The sequence below is a fragment of the Aegilops tauschii genome, chromosome 4, assembly GCF_002575655.3.
Source record: "Aegilops tauschii subsp. strangulata cultivar AL8/78 chromosome 4, Aet v6.0, whole genome shotgun sequence".
In the NCBI taxonomy this organism is placed as follows: Eukaryota; Viridiplantae; Streptophyta; class Magnoliopsida; order Poales; family Poaceae; genus Aegilops; species Aegilops tauschii.
The window spans coordinates 47550278-47573136 of record NC_053038.3 but is presented as its reverse complement, the minus strand read 5'-3'; the positions used below and the strand labels follow the sequence as shown (position 1 = coordinate 47573136).

The following is a 22859-nucleotide window of genomic DNA, read 5'->3' as shown; positions in this document are numbered from 1 at the left end:
ATAAAGCGATCAATCTCCGACTCAAATAATAACAATAATAAGAGAACAGGAATTGATTGATCATGATAAGCAGCAGATTTCCTTTTTTTCCTCCTGTCACGAACTCACCAGTAACGTGTCACTTTGCAAGGCTGTGCTTAGGATTTCCAATCAATCTGAACCTGCACAAAAAAACAAAAACAAAAAAACAGAAAGCAGCAAGAGTGGACATAAGTTACTGCAAGGATCTCATCTGGGAGATAACGGATACGTTCCCATTACTAGCATGTTGAATAGCTCTACACTCGCAATTAACTCCGATCAATATACTGTGATCATGGATCGACATTGAACATTTCTATTTACACCTGATGATCCACGAGGAGTCGTGGAATACAAACGGCATTTTCACAGTTGCATATCCAGCGCCTACGCTTTCCAATATGCTAGTTGGATCATGGAAAGGAGCTTCCAAAATATCAGATGTACAGGGAACGTATTATGTACATTTGACAGCTTTACCAATTTCGAATCCCCGTGGGTGAGCGCGCCGCATGTCCATGCAAATTGCGAATGCTTAGGGTATTTTCGTTCATATCATGCTAAGCTTCAGCATTCCACAATGTCATTGTCTGGATCCCAGAATGCATGTGAATGGCAACCTAACATTGTAGATGCAGAGGCCAACAGTACCGAAGTGGTGCCCCTCCTCTGCTTGGAAGCATCCGTAGCCGTTCATGACACAAGCTGCAGGGAAGTCGAGCCTCGCTGTCTTATAAATGACACCGGTAGAGCTGGATCAAATGCAAGCAGCCATATTTTAAAAAATGGTTAAACAGATGTGCAAGCAGCCATATTTAAAAAAATGGTTAAACAGATGAAAATAGTAGGTGCGGCCAAACCTCTTTAACTTGGCTCGCCGTCATTCATAGCAACCATACAATTGCTTGACATGCTATCCTGCTTTTGCCATGGAATGTCTTCTGCCCGAAACTCTGAAAAGGGGTAACATGATTTGGGTAAATCACCTATATTTTAGAGCTAGTTCTAAAAAAAACAGAAGTCAAAATTGAAAATGAGCACGAAAGGGAATTTCCCCACAGGTAAAAAGAGGTGAAAACATAACAAGGAGAGTGATTCGGTTGCAAGTCAAGCATTACCATGTAACAATTAAAATGTAGCTAAGTAAAACACATAGGTCCCTTGCAAAAAAAAAGTAGTAAAACTGATTGGTATTAACAAAAATATAAAGCAAAACTATATATTATCTAAAAAAAGGAAACTAAATTATCTAAAAATGGCAAAACATTTTTTTTTGAGAAAACACAAAGGACCTTCATTGCATTGAAAAGGTGGGTGAGAGTACAATCCTGCTAGGAGGTGAGTTTTACAAGGCCATAAGCCCGATCAGTGGACATCCCAGGATGTGGGCAAAACAACCCTGCGCCCTTGAGCCCCTGCTTTTGGTCCCTCAACGATCGGCTGAGTTTAAATTTTACCCTAACTTCAACGCCGTTTATTTTACGTCAATCAACTTCAGAACTGTGCATAGGTTGTCCTGAAACTGTTTATGTAAGTGCTTTCTTGATTATGTGTCATTATAGTTTTCAACCCTTAACTATTGCAGAAGTTCATTTTTCAACCTTGAACTCCGAAACCGGTTGTTTTTAACCTTGAACTCATGGATTAGTTTACTTTACTCCCTTGGCCCTCTCCCAAGTGGTTTTCTGCTGACTGAGACAAAATCTGGGAAAAGGTTTTCAGCAGTTCTGTTGTAGCTCTATGCCTCTATTTGGCAGTTGTGATGGCTGGCAGGCTGCCGCAATGTACCAAACGCGGGCATTGGTGTGCAGCCCCAACCAATTGGTGGCAAGCACCTGTATGTAGTTTAAGGTAGGAAGCCGCAAGCCGCCCCACTGGTGCCCCTATCTCCATCCTCTTTCACGTTCATATGAAGAGGCAGGGGACTGCCACTTTCTTCCTCAAGCTTGGTGAGCTTCTTTTTAGCAACACTATGAAATTCATTTCATCGATTGACTCTTCTCCAAAATTGATCTTTTTCATTCTGTTCACCACCATCCTTCTACCTTGCCAACGCTGACTCGGACATGTAGAGTTATAAGACCAGGTCCTTCTGAATACCAGGTCCCAGTTTCAACGCTGACTCGGACATTCCCATGCAGCGCTGCCGCCGCCTCCTTCTGAATAGCCACCTGCTTGGATGGATGCAGCAAGGAGAGATGCAAAGATGAGAAGATAGAGAGACTGACACATTGGGTCAGCTTGATGATGTGGTAGCCTATGTGGAAGGGTTGATAACTGTTAGCTAACATGGCAAAACCACCCCACAACCATGCTTCGGATAAGATTTGTCTGTTTCTGAGAGTTGATGGAGTAAAAGGTTCACGGTTAAAATTAATGTCGGCAATAGCTGAGGGACCAAAAGTAGAGACCTGTTCCTATGCTAAAATTGCCACTGAACTAAAAATGGAATCAGAGATATCAACTTAGATGATTGGATACTGACATCAAAACGGAAAAAATATATCAGAAGACATGTCAATCGAGGCCTCGACTTCTCATGGTGAGAAAAACTGTGGAAATAGTACTTTCTGGTTTTGGATCTACCGACTCATTCTGGTTTTCTAAGATACTATAGAAATGTTTTACATCATCCTGAGCAGTTATTGAAACCTTATTTTTGTCCCTCGTTGGAATAAATAAGACCCCTGTTGTTGTCCCCTTATTGGAAAAGTAAGATGACCACATGTTTGTTCCACCACCATATCAGTACTTAATGAACAAGTTTCCGGACATGACTGGTGCAACATTACATGTTTAGGAACCTGTAGTGTACACTAGGCTTACTGGCAAGTTTCATTACTAGTCAGCCCATTAGGCACTGACTGATCCAGGTTAAAGACTAAAGAAGGCCGAGCCAGTGCTGAGCACGTCAATTTAGGTTTCATTAGAAGTTGTTACTGTTTGAACAGCCCTTTCTATCTCAAGGTCACTACTCAGGTTTGGTCAGAGATCTCACTGTTTGAACAGCTCCTTTCTATCTCAAGAAGGTCACCAAACGGACTGCGGAGAAATGAAGACAATTCTTAGCTTGTAACATCTACACTCACCTACAGGGAGATCTTGCATTTTAAAAACATACAGATGAACAAAAGAGTTACTACTACAGGGCTTCAGCAGAATATTCAGCTAGTACCTGGACAGCATACATTGATGAAAGTTGTCTCATATCCAAGGTGTCCAACCCTCGTACATATTACACAAATTGTCGATGCTTGTCGCCTGCTTAAGAAGATAGTCTACTTGCTCCGAAATTTTCAAGGACCTAAAGAGAATGATATGAGAATGAGATCAATAAAACTGGATACCATACAGCAATAGATCTGGATGGCTACTAAAACTCTTCCCTCTTATTTGCTCACCTGGTACCATCTATATCTCGTCCATGTAACTTATGTTCCACTTGCTTCAGGATAGACAGAGCAAAAGGATTTTTACCTGTGGAGCAGAAACATATCAATATAAATCTGTCTCAGCTTCAGAATTCTTAAAGGCCTAATATTCATGAAAATTTCACACAGAACGAGCTACGAAAATAGGAAGGCTTATGATGATCTGTAATATACAATCTACGTAGGAATGGTGCAATTTGAAAATATTAAATATATCCATTTCGTGCATCAGTATTTTTTGTACAGATGAGAAGTAAGATTAAGTATTAAACAGAAACGGTTGAGAAAGTAAAAGTTGTGCTGAAAATATTTTCTGCAGCGTGTATAATTGCTAGTTCTTCCTTGACGAAAAATTATACGCAGTGTTAAAATGGTGCTGACAGAGCACTTACAATTTAAATTTTTTCGAGAAAACGCAAATGGCTTTTGCATTTCATTGCATTGGAAAGAAAGGGGAATTTACATCCTCCTAGGAGGTAGTTTTACACAGCCAAGAGGGCCTCAGTGGACATCCCAGGATGGTGGCAAAACGACCCTGAGCCCTTGAGCTCCAGTCTTTGCCCAACATCGGGTCTCGTCTTTAATCCTGTCTACAAGCTCATTCAGCGAAGGCCTCATATGGTCGAAAACACACGCGTTCCTATGCTTCCAAACCATCCACGGCACCAAGAGCGCCACAGATTTGAGCGCCTTGCGAAGTGCTGGCAGTGTCAATTCCTTTGCGCGCAGCCACCAATCCATGAGCGAGCCGTCGTGCTCGGGCGCCGGTGCCGGTAGGCGTAGCCAAGAAAGGACCTCATGCCAAGTCTGCCTAGTGAATGGACACGTAAGCATCAGGTGTCCAATCGTCTCCGGTTCCTGGCCGCACAGAAGGCACCGTGGGTGGTGTTGCAGGCCACGGCGCGCGAGTCTCTCCGCGGTCCAGCAGCGATCTTGACACGCCAACCAGTGGAAGAACTTCACCTTGGGCGGTGCCCAGCTCCTCCAGATGAGTTTCCAGGAATTGCAGCTCGTCGCGCCCTGGAAGGTTGCCCGGTAGCAAGATTGGGCTGTGTAAACACCGTTGGCTGTCCATCTCCAGAGCAGCCTGTCCGGCTCATTGGACAGCTCGACATGCTGAACTAGGTGCCAGAGCTTTAGGTACTGTCCAATCTCCGGGAGGCCGAGCAGGCCATGGATGTCACGCGCCCAGCTGTTGCCGGCTAGGGCCTCCGCCACCGTTCTGGACTTCCTGCGCTGTTTGGGTATGCACTGGATAAGCATGGGCGCGAGCTCGTGGACGGATTGGCCGCTGAGCCAGCGGTCCTCCCAGAAAAGGGCCGTCCTGCCGTCACCGATGGCCATGGTCGTGGAAGCGTAAAAGAGCGCTCGCTCCTCCGTCGTGAATTGCAGGTCCAGCCCCTGCCAAGCTCGATCTGTGTCTGTGCGCGCGAGCCAGAGCCAACGCAGCCGGAGCGATAGTCCCGTGCGCTCGAGGTCCCGGACGCCGAGGCCACCATATTCGAGTGGACGGCAGACCCGGCGCCAGTTGACGTGGCAGTGACCACCGTGGGCGTCCGCGCGGCCGGCCCAAAGAAAACCGCGCTGAATCTTCTCCAGTTGCTTCAGGGTTTTCTTTGGAGGCGCTAGCGCTAGCAGTTGATGGATCGGTATCGCGCTAAGCACTGACTTGACGAGCGCTAGTCGTCCCGTTTTGTTCATCAGCCAAGCTTTCCAGGAGGGTAGCCGGCCCGCCACCGCGTCGACGAGGGGTTGCAGCTGGGTTGCAGATGGGCGGCGAGTGGAGAGCGGGATGCCCAGATAGGTGACCGGCAGGGCCACGACGGGGCACCCAAGTGGCTCCAACAGCCCCACACCGTGGTTGTCGGCATGAAGGATCGTGGCCGAGCTCTTGGCGTAATTCACCCGTAGCCCAGACGCCGTACCAAACACGTCCAGGATGCCTTTGACAGCGGCAATTTCCTCGGTAGTGGCATGGCAGAAAAGCATCACATCGTCGGCGTAAAGAGATATCGCCGGGATGGCTCGCCGGGGGTGCAGCTGCTAGAGGATACCCGTTTGTAGAGCGAGACGCATCAGCCTCCCAAGGGTGTCCACCGCCAACACGAAGAGTTGTGGGGAGGTGGAGTCGCCTTGTCTCAGGCCGCGACGGTGCCAGATTGGAGGGCCGGGGACTCCATTGACCATGACCCGCGTGCTAGCCGAGGAGAGTAGAATGGCCAGCCACTCCCGGAATCGCTCCCCGAACCCATACTGGCGCAGCACTTCAAAGAGAAAGGGCCATGAGATGGAGTCGAAGGCGCGTGTGAGGTCGAGCTTTAGCATGATCCTGGGCGCGCCAAGTTGGTGCAGCATCTTGAGGGATTGCCGGACTAGAACGAAGTTGTCGTGGAGGCTACGTCCGGCGATGAACGCATTTTGGTTGCGGCTGACTAGGGTGTCGAGCTTGGGGGCGAGGCGCAATGACAGGACCTTCGCGAAGATCTTGGCCACAATGTGGATCAGGCAGATCGGCCGGTAGTCACCAAGCTTGTGAGCGTCCATGCGCTTAGGCAGCAAGGTTAGCAGCGCTTGGTTAAGCTTGCTGAACCCGCGGCCACGCAGCGTGTATAGCAGCTCGAAGACGTCCCATATGTCATGGCGGATGATGCTCCAACAGGCGTGCAGGAACTCCGCGGTGAAGCCATCAGGTTCGGGTGCTTTGCGCGCCGGCATGCGTTTGACCGCGTCCCATATTTACTCCGCGGTGAAGCCATCAGGTCCGGGTGCTTTGCGCGCCGGCATGCGTTTGACCGCGTCCCATATTTCCTCCTGGCTGAAGGGCGCGTCTAGGCATGCGAGGTCGCCGGGCGCGATGAGCTGGGAGAGGTCCAGCGTGTGCGCCCGGTCTACAGCAGTGCCCAGCAAGCCATCGAAGTGTGAAAATGCTGCGTTGGCCATCTCCTCATGATCCGTGAGCACCTGCCCGTCGACGTTAAGGCTATATATGCGGTTCTTCTGACGCCGATAGGAGCATTGCCGGTGGAAGAAGCTCGTGTTGGCGTCGCCGTCCTTAAGAGACGCGATCCGGGCACGCTGCCGAGCGATCGTGCGCTCCATGGATGCCATGCCGAGGTAGGCGAGCTTGAGCTGCTTGCGGAGCCATTCCTCCGGAGGCGAGAGCACTCGGTCCTCCCGCGCTTTGTCAAAGCGCATGATCAGCTTGCGGGATATGGCGAGCTTGTCCCGAATGTTGCCCGTGGCCTTGGCGCTCCAGCTTGATAAGCGGCGAGCAATGGCCTGGAGACGCTTGACCAGCCGCCGGAATGGGTCGTCGTCATGCACCGAGCTCCACGCCGCGGTAACGGTGTCATGGAAGTCGTCAAGTCTGAGCCAGTAGTCCTCGAAGTGGAAGCGTTTGTGCACAGCCGGCATGGGGGAGCAATCAAGCAGCAGCGGGCAGTGATCCGACACGACCAAAGCGAGGCACCGGAGGTGGCATTCGCCATGCGCATCTTCCCAGTCCGACGTGCAAAGGACGCGGTCAAGGTGCACTAGCGTGGGCGGCGATTGCTCATTTGACCATGTGAAGCGACGCCCGTTGAGATATATCTCCTTCAAGGCGAGGTCATTGATGGCGCGGCGGAATCTACCCATCATGCGCCGATGCAGGCCACCCGTGTTCTTGTCCTCGTCGCGGTATATGAGGTTGAAATCACCACATAGCATCCAAGGGCCGGGGCATGCCGCCCGAATATCGCGCAGCTCTTGGAGGAACAAGATTTTATCCGCGTCGTCTTGGGGTCCGTAGACCGTCGTCAGCCACCACGGTGTCCCGGAGGCCACGGATACCTTGGCCGTGAGCGCGTTCCGCGTGAACAGCGGGTCGGAGATCGTGACAGCCCTGCTCTTCCAGGCCAAGAGAATGCCGCCTCGCGTGCCATCAGCCGGCAGGTATGTGAAGTCGTCGAACTCGGAGCCGAGAATGTCAAGCACAGTGGGCGAGTAGATCAAAGCCATCTTTGTTTCCTGAAGGCATACAATGGAGGCTCCGGTAGTGCCCAACAGGGAGCGGATGGCACTACGTCGGGCGCGCGAGTTGAGGCCGCGTACATTCCAAACAGCGATTTTTAGTCCGTGATCCATGAACAAGAGGTCGACGATGAGTGGCCGGCAGCCCTAACTGTCGCCGGCAACGGCCGTGCGCGTGGGAGAGGCGAAGCACGCTGGGATCTCCCTATCGACCAGGGCAGCGATGGCCTTGAGCACGGACAGGGGGATTGGCGCCGCGAACATGTCGTCGTAGGCCTTCATCTCGATGGCAGTGATCTTCTGGTTGGTGCCAACGAACCCCAGTGTGCGTAGAATCTGCACATGGGCCCTCCGTTCTGCCGTCGGCGGCGCCGCCGCGGGTGCGGCCGTAGCCGTGGAGCGGCCTCGCCGTGGGGCAAAGTTGAGGGGACGACGTGGCCTCTTCCCTGGAGTCGGCAGTGACGCGCTGATGTGCTTCGTGGCCGCGGCCAGAAACTCGCCAAGCGTCCAGGCCTGCTGCGTGGTGTTCAATGCTCTGAGGGGTGTTGGATGCTATATACTCCCTCCGTTCCTAATATAAATCTTTTTAGAGATTCCAATATGGAATAAATACGGAGCAAAATGAGTGAATCTACACTCCAAAATACGTCTATATACATCCTTAGTTCATATTGAAATCTCTAAAAAGACTTATATTTAGGAACGGAGGCAGTACACTGCTACAAGAAGTTGAAGAGCAACCTACTTGACCTCAAATAGAAATAATAAAATATAAATGGCAACGACAATATCTTACCTCTGGTCATTCGAGTATCTGAATAGGATTTATTATCACTGCTGTCACCTTCTTGTCCTCTAACCTGTTTGAAGGCTCCAGTGTTATCCTCAGTTTCAATTCTTCCCTCCTCCGCAAAAGAAGTTTCAGCCACATGAATATTGCTAGCTTGTGTGACATTGTTTGAAAACGCCTGCTTATTGCTACTTGAGTCTGATTCTGAATCAGTTCTACCATCGCTTGCTTGCTGACTATTAGCAGCAGGACCCTCTATTCCAGGCCCGCTGTCCAAAAGGGCATCTATTTTCTCCAAATTCTCAGAAGAAGTAAGCTGGGTCAACAATGTTGTACATCCTGAACTGCTAGTATATGAGTGCTCTGGTGGAGAAATCCAACATTCATCTTGTAGAGAACCATCAGTATCAATAACCAAATCCTGAGAGACACCTTCCCTGCTTCCAGAAGAGCTTTTATCCTTCTCAACTGACGAATCACTTTGCAGAAGATCTGGACGTGCAGAGGGCATATCCTGTGATCTCCCAGTTTCACTTTCTTCAAGAACTTCTAAAGCCTGTGAATAAGAGAAACGCGGAGTGAAATTACATGTACCAAGAGACATGTGAAAATTTCAGGTCAAGCATCAACACATAAAAATAAATAAAAAGATTAAGCGTCTGTGACACAAGTATACATGTCCTAGCTAAGTACCTTATGAAGATTCCCTGCATGAAGACTTGAAAGGCGTCCAAGCTTAATCACCATGGAGTGCAGCTCCTTCACGTATTCGGTTAATAGGGGCACCACAGGCTCTATGTTTTTGCAAGCTTCCCTTACTCTAGTGATGTAAGATTGGTATAATGCCTTTCCATGACTAAGAGGCATACTGGTGTTATTCTTCTCTCTTTCCTTTGAGATCGCTTCAGACATAACAGCCACGTCAGCAGACAACAAAGCTTCAAGTGGAAGTAAGATCGTATTTGCCTGCCAAGCATCAAAACAAAGCTTTTTCATTAGAGAGAAAATATCATATTCTACCAAATACACTAAAGGTGCCATGTATTCCTGAGTCCTAGGCATAAAGCTTAGCATTTCTCTGGACTACTTATAAGAGCCAAAAATATCATCACCATGTCAGTACCGAATTATTAAAATCTCAATCGAAGTCATCAAACAGCATGCACATGTGATGTACAAGATAAATATTACCATGAGTAACCAGGCGCAAGTATTTATATTGATCTTGAAGGGAGGAAATTTAATAGAAGAAATTCATGACAAACCTTGGAAATATTTGCCGTAAGGGAACTGTGCAATGCAGCAGCTTCCTTTCCCAAAGTGTAGACATCATGCAACCCCTCTGCTATAGCCAAAACCTGTAAATAATTTGCCAGGAAATCAAGAGTAAGTTTTCGAATAATAATTGCCAATAACTAGAAAGGATATGCATACCATAGATGAGATATCTATCTAACTGCCAAGTTTTACTTAACTGGAGACTATTATTATTTTTATCAGCATTTCAGATATGAAGCTGAATGATATTAGTTCCTCAACTGCAGACTAAATCTCTTAAAAGTTCCTGACCATTTAAACTTGCAAATCTTAAAGCATACAACCGAATTCACAACTAGGAGTTCCCATGCAGTCAAAGTAGAGATATGTCAACAAAATGGGAATAAATCATGTACGGATGTACCTCCTCGAGCAAGGAGCCACATTCTGCAGTCAAGGCAGTGCGGTCCTGTGAAATATGTTTGAATCCAGATAATGATACACTGACTTCACAAGCACGTTCATACATGTCTACCAGAGTATCCTGCAGATCAACTGGGACAAGATATACATGGCATTATTCTACAAGAATTAAAATAAAAGGAATCTTACAAATTTCAATATTGGACGATAAAAGAAGCAAACAACAATTCCAGAAGTGGCAGAGGACGGACCTAAAGCAGATTTTGCCTTGACAGAGACTACAGAAAGTTGATTGGTAGCTGAATACAAGCCTTTTCCGGCAGTTTCCATGTTGAGCTGGCCACGTTTCCAGTCTTGTTCTGCACCTGCTTGCAACAAAGAACAAATGGAAAAACAATTAAACAGAAGAACTCATACTATCAGGCAGGGGGAACTATTGTATCAGAAATTCAAAATTATGTAGAACTTCTGACTAGACATTGGTGACCTCATGACAAGTAAACACGTTCACAGTTCTGAGCATGTATGTAAAGAAAGTACAAACGGGAAGTAATCGACTTACATGTAAAGGAATGGTATGCTGCATCTAAACGTGTCAGTAGATTCACGAAAGTTTGCTGCCATGCCCTGCCCTTATCAGTAGATTGTCCAGAAGATTTATCCTCAGAAACAAAGTAAAGCCCATCTCTAGATGCTTCAAACTCTAAAACGGATGTGCAAGACTTAACAAGGTCAGATGCCTGTTCTTGAATGCCCCCAAGCAATTTCCTCCTTTTCGATAGATGATCATGGAACTCGGGGGGGATTCCTGAACCCTTTGCAGTTGAACCGCCTGGTCCAGAAGTATTTGGACCGGCGCAGGCCCATCCCATTGCTCTCTCAAGTTGGCCTTCAGCTGAAACAGAAGTGCTTTCACAAGCTTGCAGACACTCAATTGATCTTGTTATCAATGACATCGAAGACTGGATCTTATCTAACAAGTTCCTTCTGCTCAGATTTAAAAGCACGGACATGAACTTATCATCACCAAGAATATTTTGTGAAAAAATCTTGGCCTTCTGTGCATGAGGCGACGAAAAATCATGCAGCCATTCAACCTGAACTATTTCCAAAATTATTTTGCGTAAAGCCTCAGTGAGGTCATTTAATTGCCTTTGCTTTAGAGAAACTGCAGTCCGGGCAGCTCTAGCTGTCTCATGAGCATTACAGTACTCCTCGAGCATTAATGCAACCCTTCCTACAGCCGTAGTAGGTTGACCTGATTCTCTTCTTCCTTGACTCGTTTCTAGCAAATCACAAATTTCTTTGTCTAAATGTAGGATCAGTGCAGGAGCAATCCTTTTCAGAATATATTGACCAACTTGATTTTCCACATGGATCGCAAGCTTCTTCTTGAGAGTAATGTAAAGCTGGTTGGTAGTACAACTGTGCTCAACAGAAGATGAAATCTCATGCATGCACAAGTCAAGAATTGAATCAAGCAACCCGAGCTTCCAAACAAAAAAAGCATGATCCTTCAATAAGCCAGATAAAGGCCACATAACATCAGATAATGAAGAACTAGCAGCCAAGACTTCTCTTAGATTAGAAACTGGTCCGCTCATGTGGGAAGGGAAGGCGCCACGAGATGATAGCATATGATCAAGAGATTCCAGGTCAGCGAAGGGCTTTGTCAAGATTGAAAGCAGAGCCTTGCTTCTGAAATGAAATTCATTTTCCTGATCAGCACTCACCAAAGATGAGAAGTACTTTTCAGAAGAAAGTAAAGAATTCATGACACTGGCTTCTACTTTCAAAACTGATGAAATTCTCATATCTTTCTGGCTCCAGGTTTTCTGAAGTTGTTCCAACTGTGCTCTACAGGCTTCCTCCTGTGAAGCTAGTTCCTCTGCTTCTTCCCAGGATAGATGGTCTCTACCCCTCATGGCAGCTTCTTCAAGAGCTACTTGCTGCTCAGTGATTCGGCCAACTTCCACAAAGTAGCTCTGTTCCAGTTCAGTCAGTGATGTTCTCTCAAGTTCTACCTCAGCCAACTTCTCTAGAGCTGTGTCAACAGAACCACGTATCCGAGAAATTGAACCAAAGGCTTCCATTACCTCTGAATTGTACGAGACAAACGATCTAATAATTTCTGGAAGAAAAACTTCGGTCATTTGCTCAATCATGTTGGTACTTGAGTGCAAAATGGCCTGAAACGTATAAGCCCATTGTCCAGGCCGATGCTTCAGATAATCAGCGTTTATTTCACCTAATTTTGTTCCCATCACTTCATGCACTTCCTTCACAAATCCAGAAAGTAATGCACATTTTTCGATCTGCTGATCAAACAATTGCAGACTCATTCCAGCATCAGCTTGAAGACCAGCTTCATCTGTCCTAAACTTAGTTATCCCAACAGCTTTAGTTGAGAGTTCAGACACTCTGACTCTAATGCCACTGTATAACTGACTCACAGCGATCCCAAGAACAGATAGAACCTTACTTGCTTTCTCTTTTACATCCTCCTGGGCTGGAGGTTTGACCTCCAAATTATCTGCCAGCGAAGAAGGAACGGTATCCTCATCATTCTTTTGTGATGACAATTGAACAGAGTTTATGAATGCAGAAAGTATCCGATCCTTCGACTGTGCTTCGTTATCCGATCCAACAGAATTCATCAATTCAGAACATTCCCTCATAATTCTTTCCACACATGCAACATAACTTTCCATTTGATTTAAGAGATCCCGGTATCTTTGCTGTACTAGATTACTACCTTCGCCCTGAACCTTAGCAATGACTTCTGCAGCCTGCCTTTTGGCAAGATCAAGCATGTCTTGTGATGCACTGGTTACAGATAGCTGCAAAGCTTGTGCCCAACCAGTAATTGGACTGGTTGTGATGTAGTTAACTGGAAGAACTTGCTGCAAGATTAAAGCATACTCACCAAGTGCCTGTAAAGCAGAGGACCGCCCATCATGCAACTCAGTAATTAGTTCAGAGACCTCCCTGTCCAGCTCATAGCAATGCTCTCTAGTTGGCTCTGGTACAACTGTAAGGGGGACCCCAGATACAAGGACAGCTGAAATAAGGCTCAAGGCCTCATCCTTGCTGTCTAGTTTCATTAATAGCTCTGAACCTGTAATCGAATTATCCCGTATGGCCTCAAGAACCCTTCCATGTTTTTCCACCCATATTGCAAGCGTGTTAGCTTCATCAACTGTCGATGTTTTCGCTTCTGCTAATTCATGAGCATGAAGCTCAAAAGAAGTGCGGGACTTTTCAGCAACTGAAGTGGCCTCGGCAAGGATTGACTTTGCTGACGTTTCATTATGTAAAGCACTGGACCTCTCTTTCTCAGCATGATAAAATATAGCAGACTTAACCTCATATTGGTCTAGAGTATCCAAGAATGTCTGCATATAGTGAGAATAAAACAAAAATCAGGTGATTCAAATACGTTATTTGAGATATTTCCACTTTGTGGTTACAAAGTTTAAAAAGAATACCTTTAGAACAGATACTGTAGCTGGCAAGTTAGTCACAAAAAGATCCTGATGCTCCTGAACATCACAAACAGTTCAATTAGACCGGGAATAAATTATATCCATAAAAAATAACTCGGAACTCATTGATTTAACAGAGTCTAGAACTGCGAATATGCCTGAAGCAACATTCTTGAAACACTACTTCCCAATTGATGTTGAAAAATATTGCTGCCAAGAGGCAAAAGAAAATTTCCAACTCCAAGAGACAATTACCTGCAACGGAACACGACTTTCTTGAATCCTAGAAGAGAACAAGCTTAAACTAACTGCTAATTCCATTCCTTTCTTCTCTTCACCAGCTATTCCAGCTTCATCTTGCATATTTCCGCGTGTCCACTCAATCAATGGGTCCCAAACAAATACTTCCATTAACATTAAGATGATATCTTTGTTCTTCAAGAGGGCACCCATAACTGCCTCACATGTGGCTCTAAAGACACCTTCAACTCCAGACAATCCCAAGGCTGATTCAATAGTTTGAGTAAGACGGAACGGAACGATTTCTGGAATCTTCAACCTTTTCCCTTTATCAAAGCATATATTGTAATCTATGTGAACCACATCACCATTGCTAAAGTCCATAAGGATATTGTCTAAATGCCTATCTCCAAGGCCCAGGATATGGCCAACCATGCTCATAGCCGCTAGACTGGTAGAGAATCTGCAACAGGAAAAAGATTGATAGCTAAGCACTCACAGATAATGAAAACTTCTGTCGGAAATAATAGACGAAAGGAATCTTCAGTTACTACTCTTATCAGATATATTGTAGAACTCTATTTGCAAAACTAAGATATCTTGATGAATGTGTTATGGTGAACAAACTAGTTACTAAAATAGCCTCAAGGCACTCTTGGTTTCCTGATGTTTCAGTTACCCTTTATGTATGTATTGATAAATAATTTGTGTGGCACGTGTTGCTTCACAAATCACTAGTTATACTAGTACAAAACATATGATCTTAGTTCCCACCAAAATTACAATCTGAAAATCCATAATTAACATACAAGAAAAAAGTTACATGAATGATACATCCGAGGTGATTCCAGGAATAAAACTGAGGTGGGGCTCAACTTGACGGATTGAGTCACTAGGCTAAATAATCTTCCTCTAATCTCTGCATATGCCTCTGCCTGCTTGCTGCTGGGTGTTTACCCCGGCGATGGAGGTTGGACTCGAGCCCTGTCTAACCCCACCACTAGAATCTACATCATGGAAACTATGTGGCATGTACATTATTAAACTCATAGGGAAGCTTGTCAACAGTGACAGCACCCTGAAGAGCTTGTCTCAGCCTCCCCAGATCCCAATTCACTAGGGACTTGCACAGTTATTTAACTCGGCATAACTTTTATGTGGTTCCCTCTGGAAAAGAGTAGCGGTTTCCCTCTTCTTTCAATTTTGTGTAAGGAAGGAGTCATTAGGGCTTAAGAGCAACGACTTAACTGACAACACAATTTTCAGTTTCAAATATGTCATCTATGCTCAAAGTGGCATATTCTTCATGAGAATGACAACCAGCAGAAAAGCTTGGACAGACTTTTAGTACTCCCTCCATCCCAAAATAAGTGACTCAACTTTGTACTAGCTTTAGTACAAAATTAGTACAAAGTTGAGTCACTTATTTTGGGACAGAGGGAGTAGTACAATAAAAGTAAAAACTCTCAAATTCGTACTTTTATTTTGCCTAGCAGTGGAAACAAAGGACACTTGGTAAATGTAAATAGAGTGCTCAATGCAGAAGTACCATGCATACCTCTTTACTTTGGAGTTGAAGTTTTTGAAGCCCTCACTTGAACACCACATTTCTTGCCACAGAATCTGCTTTGGAGTCTCCTTCATAAGCTCCAACAGAACTTTTTTCTTAACGTCTAGTGGCCAATCTCTTCGTGAGATTACTCTTTTGATCCCTTTTTCTTTCAGCGCTGGTATTATTTTTCCATAGAACATATCACTCGGACGGGGAACATGAGGTACTGAGTTGTGAATGTTACCAGTGCTAACTGAAGAAAGCTGTGCCTGTGCCACCTGAGTACGTTTTTGCCATGACTTGTACACATTGTATATGCTGCTTACATTTTCTACCCACTGGATTAGCCCAGCTCGTCCACTAATTGGTGTAACAGAATAAAATCGTATTGCAATATTTCGACTTCGAGTGTCAGAAGATGAATGCAAGAAGCTATTTATCGCCTCCAGAAGCTGCATGATCCGAGAATCAAGACGTAGATCCTCCCGTCCCTTGAGAAGATAAATATACTTCTGTCCGTCTGATCCTTGCAAGGCGAGCTTCTTAGGTCTTGTCTTTGTAGAAAGTATTGTAACTTCTTTGCAGAAAGAAGAGACTGTAACCGTGCCATGATTTCCAGCAAAAAAATATTCCGAGGAATCAAGTATCTGCTTCTCAAAACCAGGCATTGGAATGTCAGAGATTGACAAAGTTGCTAGCTGTGGAGCAATTTCACTTAACAATACGCATGACTTTCTTTGGTGACTGACTAAAGAAGCTGCAACTGAATCAAAAGGCCGCCAAATCTCTCCTAATGCTGCTGGAGATCCAGGGGGCACCTTAAGGCTTGTGATTGCAGATCTCAGCTGAGCGTTATATTCCTTATGGAACCACGTCTCATGGGGTGTTCTTGGTTCACGAGATGTGGACGCTAAACGACGTTCCAAGGCTACAACAATTGGAGTCATAATAGCAGAATATTTTGCAGCATTGATCTTGTTCTTTTCAGCTGAAGTCAGTGTAGAATTTGCAGCAACCCTTGCAGCTTCCTCCTTAAGTATATTGATTCTCCTTAAGACATCTACATAGCAACATAAAAAATGTCCCATCGATAACTCAACAAACTAATACTCAAAGTATATTACATATAAATATGTGGTTGCTGGTTATTTGGTCATAAAGTTTCTAAATGCAGGTTTGTACAAACAAGTAAACAAAAGCATATACCAGATATGAACCATTGTACAGACAGATTAAATTTAATGCAACAGTCAAAGTAGACAACCTGCAACCTAACTTCTAGAATGGTACATTGCAAGTGAGGAGGAAATGTCATTTGCCGTGCAAGCAAGCATTCTTATAGTACTGAAACTTAGTAAGCTAAAGGATCTCATAAAAACTCAAGAGAGGCACCATTCTAGAGATCCTATGCAACAATATTTTTCAGGATTTGTATTGCAATCTAGTTAACAAGATGATTCCGTAATTAACTCTACAGGAACACTTAATTCAAAAATCAGAGCAAGAAAAAATAATGGTTACTAACTGGGGCTTAGACCTTAGGGTGTATTTGGAATTGCAGCGGCTTGTTTTACTTCTTACATAACCAACAACATCTTTCTTACGGCACGGAAGTATTTTACTTGGTTCGGTAAAGGCTCCCTTTAACTAGCTAGATTCTGTAGTAAGCACAACAATGAGCACAAGCTGATTCTTATGTAGGTGTGTCCATTTTCCATGGAAGCCTGCCTCGGGTAGCTGATTTCACAGAACTGCAGAAGTCGAGGGGAGGCTTACCTGAATGGAGATCTTGTAAGGTACTCAGCCATTGTTCCTCCCACAGAACGGTTATCATTCCTAGCTCATCAATTACAAGCTTAACATCCTTAATTAATTTGGGGTACAGCTTAACCTATGAAAGAAAAACAGAAAGTGTTCAAAATATAGAAGTAGCATGGATATATCATCATAGCCTAAAGCAGATGATCATAGTATAAGTACCAAACGAAACATCATACCAGAAAGTTCAATATTCGCTGAAGCTCCTCAGAAGGTTCTCCTTCACAGGCATTGATATCAACTAATGTGGGATATACAATAGAATAAGGAGAAAGTTTCCCTAGCTTCACCAATATGCTCTCCAACTGTTTCCTTACTATCTTCTCTGGGTGGGAACTCAAGCGAGCAAAAAGTTGTGGTATAATCTCCTGCATGGATCCAAACATATAATTATACACTAACCTTATCATAATTAGAGAATAGATGCACCACTATCATCATTTACCTGCCATGGCAACAAAGGAACTGTTGAAAGCCCACTTTCAAGTGTTTCCTTCAGCTCCACCCCATAGTTCAAAATTATATGGAGGAGATACAACAATGCTCTCAAAGTGTAGCCCCTAGTTTTCCCTTTTAGGGCATCACGCTGATATGAAGGTTGAAGCTCACTTGATGAATGAGAAAGGTACTGAAAATAAGCATTTGCAGCATGCCCAAAGAGTGATACCCTCCTTTTCCTTAAAGACCACCAAATTTCAGTGAGATTGTTAATCAAAGGCATAGCACTGTCCATTGCAGAATCGCATTTACCAAAGAGAACGTTAAGCTCTGATGATAGCAGTGCATAGGCACCTTCACCATCACTGGCCTCAAAACCTGGTGCCCCGGCTGCAGTTTCTAACAGTTGAGTTGCCTGTTCAATTATCATGGTCATGGGATACTCTTGCTCAGAATTGTTGCTGCACCCTGTTGTCACTAAGGAATTATGATCGACATAATTTGCAGATTTATCAGCATAGAAACTTCTTATTGTTCGCTCCACCTCAGACTTCTCATTATCTGTCAAGTGAAATCTGTCTGGAGAAAGTTCAGATTGGAGAATGGAGGACAAACTGTTCTGCACACTTGAATCGGATCCAGACAGAGAGTGATTGGCATGAGTAAAGCACCAAGATGCATAAGAAAGCCAAGCCTTGCCCATACTGGGACAAAGTTGCCAGGATATCTTTCGAGCACTGCCTATGATTTCTTGGGCAAGCACATGACAGTTTGCAGTAGAAACTGACCCACTGTCACCAGACAAAAGTTTCTCTGGCCCATTTTGAAAGCCATCAAAATCACTAAAATCTTTTACCATCTTTGGAACGATCATATTCAGAGTGGAAGTTGAACTCTCCTCCATCCAGGTCGAGAGTTTCAGACACGCCTTAGCAATAAGTGAATCGTCAATGCCAGATGAATCACTAACTGAAGAAAGAACATTAGCACGAACCATTGACCACAGATCAGTTAAAGCCTCCTCATTGTTTCCTTCGCAATGCTTCAGCAAGGCACCTTCATACTTAATGTTCAAAGTAAGCATTTCCTTGTCCGTCTCATCAGATGATTCCAAAGGATGGTTTATGAGGTACTGGTTTAAGCGGCCAGCTAACATAAAGTTGGTCTGCTTTCTAGCAAGACTAGCAAGCTTGCGACATAGAAGAAGAGTGGGTAATGAAGATGGATGTGCAGTACGATACACTTTAAAGACCTTCAGCCACATGCTGCAATCTTGATGGATCCTGTCAATAGGATCCTGCAATAGTCTCAGTAAATAATCCATGAGCGCTGGTGGTTGATTAGGTCCATCTCGGCACGTCAACCCAGTGGCCTCTTCAAATGCAAAGATGCAATGAAGCTGGCCAGCACATGCTGCAGCATCAGTCAATCCATTGAGAGGGGCCACAGAGAGTGCTTCATCCAACATCAATCTAGCCTTATCAAGATCCTCTCTTGCCTTGTCAGGCTTGCTGTCAGACTGAAGCATTCCACGCAGGAGCATTAATTCACTTCTCTCAAGTGCAACCTTGGGATCGAGGGTAAGCTCGCTGCTGCTTTTAGGAGTCAAATCAAGATAACTCCAAGCTGAATGGAAGTCACCCTCATCAAAGCATGCCATTGCATGAATAGCATTAAGCTCATTGCCAGCACTCGTTAAAGCACCTGAATAAGGTTTGCCAGCATGTACAGCACGGAGCTCTTGTAACTCTGCAAGCCAGCCCTCCAAGCATTTCCAGTCAGACAGAGCTGTGTAGCACTCAATAACACGTGCTATGATGTACTGGATGACATCAGAATCCATGGAGGTAAGGGCTTCCTCAGACTGCAAGAGATGAGAATAATGTGCAGCAGCCTTTTCATACTGCCCCTGGGATTGATAGATGAGTCCTGACATCCAGGAAAAGTGCTTGTGGGTATCAGATGCACCCCGTGTTAGTTGCTTTTCCTGCTCAAAGTATGTGTAGAATGTTGACACAGCCCACCTCTGGAGTCCAACTAAGGCGTCTGTTTCATGACACCTGCACAATGCAAGAGAAGCATGTCGCAAAACCTTCAGAATATCCATTTCTAGCCTCTCTCTAAAAGCATGATTACTTTCAGTAGCTCCTCCCATGCGGCTGTTGTCCTTGAGGGATGATGCAGCAATGTTTCTGAGATCTAGTAACCGAGATGAGCAGTATTGAATGACTGCATCGCTGCACTGCAAAGCTAGTCCTGCATTCAGCATTGGATCACAGATTCGAGAAAACCACTCTTCACAGACTCGTTTGTTCGCTCGGAAAAACAAGGAACTTGCCTTTGGGGGGGCTGGTAGAACAAAGGAACCTTCATACGCATTATAAACATATTTCTTTAATGCCTCAACAAAATCCAATAGCAGGCGCATAGGTAATAGGGATATGTCAGATGGTCCTATATACCTGCCTTCACCTTCGTTAGTTTCCAGTGCCAATAAATTCGGTACATCCAAAAGCATGCGTTCTAAAGCAGCAAATGTCTGTGTGGGGCCACCGAGATGAGTTCGAAGCCGAAGGTTTATGCAGTGCCGAGCAGCTTCATGGATGCCCCACCAAACTGCAGCAAGATTGTTCACTGAATATATCCTATCAATAATAGTTATGTCCACATCAGGCCCTTTGAATAATTCATTCCAATCAGTATCTCCAGAGACATCAATTTGACCAGAAAACATATCTTTCTTGCCACGGTAACTAAAGACCAGCCGTTGAACCCAAGAAGAAAGAGGCAACTTCAATCTGAGGGAAAGGTAACTCAGAATAGAAACAAGCTGCTGCCAGTGAAGTTTCCTAGGCTGTTGTTTCACAGCAAGCACATGCCTCAAACTCATGCAGTGCTTGGTAATGTTAGAAATACCTAGGCAATTCTGATAACTATATCCATCCTCAAGGAAGCCAAATGTGTATGTCGTAATAGGCAAAGCAATTGAAAATAACCTCAGAAATCCATTTTTTACAGCACTGTCTGGATCACTGAGCTTGTCAAGAAGAACCTGTGAAACAACTGAGAAGCTCATGGGATTGATGAGCCTACCAAGAAAGAGTGCTTCCAAGGATAATGCAACATGGCATCTTACTTTAGTCTCCCTATCATAAGCGCAATCCAAGATAGTGAAGAGAATAATATTCGGAAGGGTAGCATCCCCAAACTCAGAAGAGAGACTGGTCTTGTTCAGATCCCTTTCCATGGCAAGAATCAGTTTCGCGAAAGAATCTATCCAATCTAAAGCGTCTAATTTCAGTGTCATGGATGATGATGCACTAAGGCCACACACTATGTGTTTTCCATATTTATGCATGAACTTCATTTTACAGTCACAAAAAGACTTCCTTGATTCAGTATTTATCTGAGTTTGACTGCCTGAATCACCAGAGCCTCTTTTAAATTCTTCAGATGTTTCAATATTAATTGACAGTTCCACATTGCTCAGTCTGTGAAGTGTAGAGAAAATCTGAAACTGCATCTCAAGGAAATTATGAAACGGGGTGCCAAATGGGTCAAGCTTCTCTGAAATGAATGATGTCAACCTAGACACTCTCCTGTCGATCTTTTCAGAATCAGCTGAAATAGTGGCCAGTAGAATCTTCAAATCGAATTTCATTAAAGAAAGCAACTGATGCTCTGAATACCCTACTAGAGTATTGTTCTCTAAGGAGTGACTCTGGATACCAGTGTAGCTTACTTGCATGTTCTCAAGCAGAAATTTCAATAGCTCCAACTCTTTCATCAATGATGCAATTGCTTGCTCAGCTACATCTTCCAATCCATGCTGCAGACAAAAAAGATAAGTGGATGCTGAATTTACAACCACATTGTGGTTTGGGTGAAGACGCAGCCGAGATAAAAGTGAGCTGAATTCAAGCAAGTGCTCCACAGCAGCCGAATGGAGCCCCAAATTTTGAAGTGACAACACTTGCAGGTTAGTCTTAAGTGCTACCACCAACTGTTGTGACGACGCATTATCCAAACTCTGTGTCAACACATCCACAAACATAGCATAGAACTCAGCGAACCTTTCCTGCAGAATCTCTGCGAGCAAGACCAAACATCTGGATGCTTCTTCCATCCTCTCAGACCAGCCAATCTTCGAAGCTATCACTGATGCACACCTTAAAAGCTGAGGAGCCAACGCCTCAAGTGGCCCTACTACAAGTTCTCTCAGATTATTTCTCTCTGCCACACCAGATGCCATGATCTGCAACACCGTCGAGAAGCAAGCAAAGAGCGGACGAAGCCGGCCAGAGTTATGGCTGGCCGCAAGGTTGGGATCATGCACAAGGACCTCCATATCAGCCAAGAACTTGGGCAACAGTCCAAGGGAGAACTGCAGATTACCGAGCCAGTGCCACTGGAACTGCGAGAAACTATCCACGATGGTGCGGCAATCGGTTTCGGCAAGGTCTGGGACGAACACCCACCCAAGGAGCAGGTCAACCATATCGACGAATTGCGGCCGGAAGCAGTGGGGGAACTTGGCGGCCACGAGCGTGAGCAGGCCGAGCAGGCACCTGAGCACAGCGAGCGAGGTCCGCTCATCCTCGAGCACGTCGCGGCAGGCGGCGAGGAGTGGTGGCACGAAACGCTCGACCGCGTGCGCATCCCCGGTGGCCAGGAGCTCCCTGAGCCCCTCGGCGACGAGGGCGGCCGAGGCGGGCTCCCCCAGGAGCGGCAGCGCCCAGGCGACGAACCCGTCCGGAAGGCCCCCGGGCGCCTCGTGCGCGCACAGCACCGCGCTGAGCGCCGCGTAGGCCGCCACGGCGGCGCGCCGAACGGCGTAGGACCTGCGCAACAGACACGGACGAAGAGGTGAGTAGAATCGTGCTACCTACATACAGATGCGCGAGGGGAGGGGGGAGGGGGGAGGGGGGAGGGGGCGCTTACGCGTCGTCGGCGAGGAGCACGGAGAGCGGCGGGGCGAGGAAGGGGGCGAGGGAGGGGAGGAGCGGGCGGTTGGGCGGGTGGAGGAGGGAGAGGCGGAGGCTGGAGAGGGCGCCGGCGCGGGAGGCGTCATCGGAGGGGTGCGGCGGGTCGCCGGCCGCGGCGGAGAGGAGGGAGGCGAGGTGCTGCTGGAGCTGGTGGTGGGCGTAGGAGGGGCGAGGGTTTTGCATTGTCAGACTGTCCGCCGCGCGGCGCTCCGCTCGCTGCCCGGCGAAGGCAAAGGGGGAGGGGAACGAAACAGCGGAGCGGAGCCTGGCCGCCGGGGACAAGAGAGAGCCCGCTCTCCTTTGGCCGTCTTCTCTTTTGAGCCGTCCGATCTCCTCTTTTAGGAAAAAAGCGTTAGACACCCGGATCTCGTGTTTTTTTAGTTTATTTATTGGACGCGTCTAGCAAGC

The 22859-nt window shown here is 45.9% G+C and overlaps 2 protein-coding genes across 3 annotated transcripts; both read right to left on the bottom strand.

Moving 5' to 3' along the window:
- Positions 1 to 233: 233 nt before the first annotated feature.
- On the bottom strand, positions 234 to 22755 carry LOC109760413 (uncharacterized). Of its 2 annotated transcripts, none has more exons than XM_073496200.1 (17): positions 22408 to 22755; positions 17474 to 22307; positions 17208 to 17396; positions 16987 to 17101; positions 15217 to 16270; positions 13674 to 14121; positions 13422 to 13475; positions 10496 to 13328; positions 10185 to 10298; positions 9935 to 10065; positions 9519 to 9611; positions 8947 to 9219; positions 8260 to 8809; positions 3423 to 3498; positions 3197 to 3325; positions 882 to 974; positions 234 to 773 (listed from the first exon to the last, which is right to left on the bottom strand). In XM_073496200.1, the coding sequence occupies exons 1-15, from the start codon at positions 22632 to 22634 to the stop codon at positions 3226 to 3228; spliced, it is 11091 nt and encodes a 3696-aa protein (XP_073352301.1). In that variant the 5' UTR covers positions 22635 to 22755; the 3' UTR covers positions 234 to 773; positions 882 to 974; positions 3197 to 3225. The 2 variants fall into 2 exon arrangements, with proteins under 2 accessions (XP_073352301.1, XP_040242499.2); XM_040386565.3 differs by having other exon boundaries at positions 3210 to 3325; positions 22408 to 22754.
- LOC141021185 (uncharacterized) lies at positions 6189 to 7649 on the bottom strand. Its single transcript, XM_073496201.1, has one exon. It carries the CDS (start codon positions 7575 to 7577, stop codon positions 6189 to 6191), a length of 1389 nt encoding a protein of 462 aa, XP_073352302.1. The 5' UTR covers positions 7578 to 7649.
- Positions 22756 to 22859: the final 104 nt, after the last annotated feature.

Excerpts from the sequence above, each read along its gene's own strand:
- LOC141021185 (XM_073496201.1), bottom strand. The coding sequence starts at position 7,577 with ATGGATCACGGACTAAAAATCGCTGTTTGGAATGTACGCGGCCTCAAC.
- LOC109760413 (XM_073496200.1), bottom strand. The coding sequence starts at position 22,634 with ATGCAAAACCCTCGCCCCTCCTACGCCCACCACCAGCTCCAGCAGCAC. Across the intron at positions 10,299-10,495 it reads AGCATACCATTCCTTTACAT|GTGCAGAACAAGACTGGAAA; the intron begins GTAAGTCGATTA and ends TGTTGCAAGCAG. Across the intron at positions 3,499-8,259 it reads AGATACTCGAATGACCAGAG|GTAAAAATCCTTTTGCTCTG; the intron begins GTAAGATATTGT and ends TCTGCTCCACAG.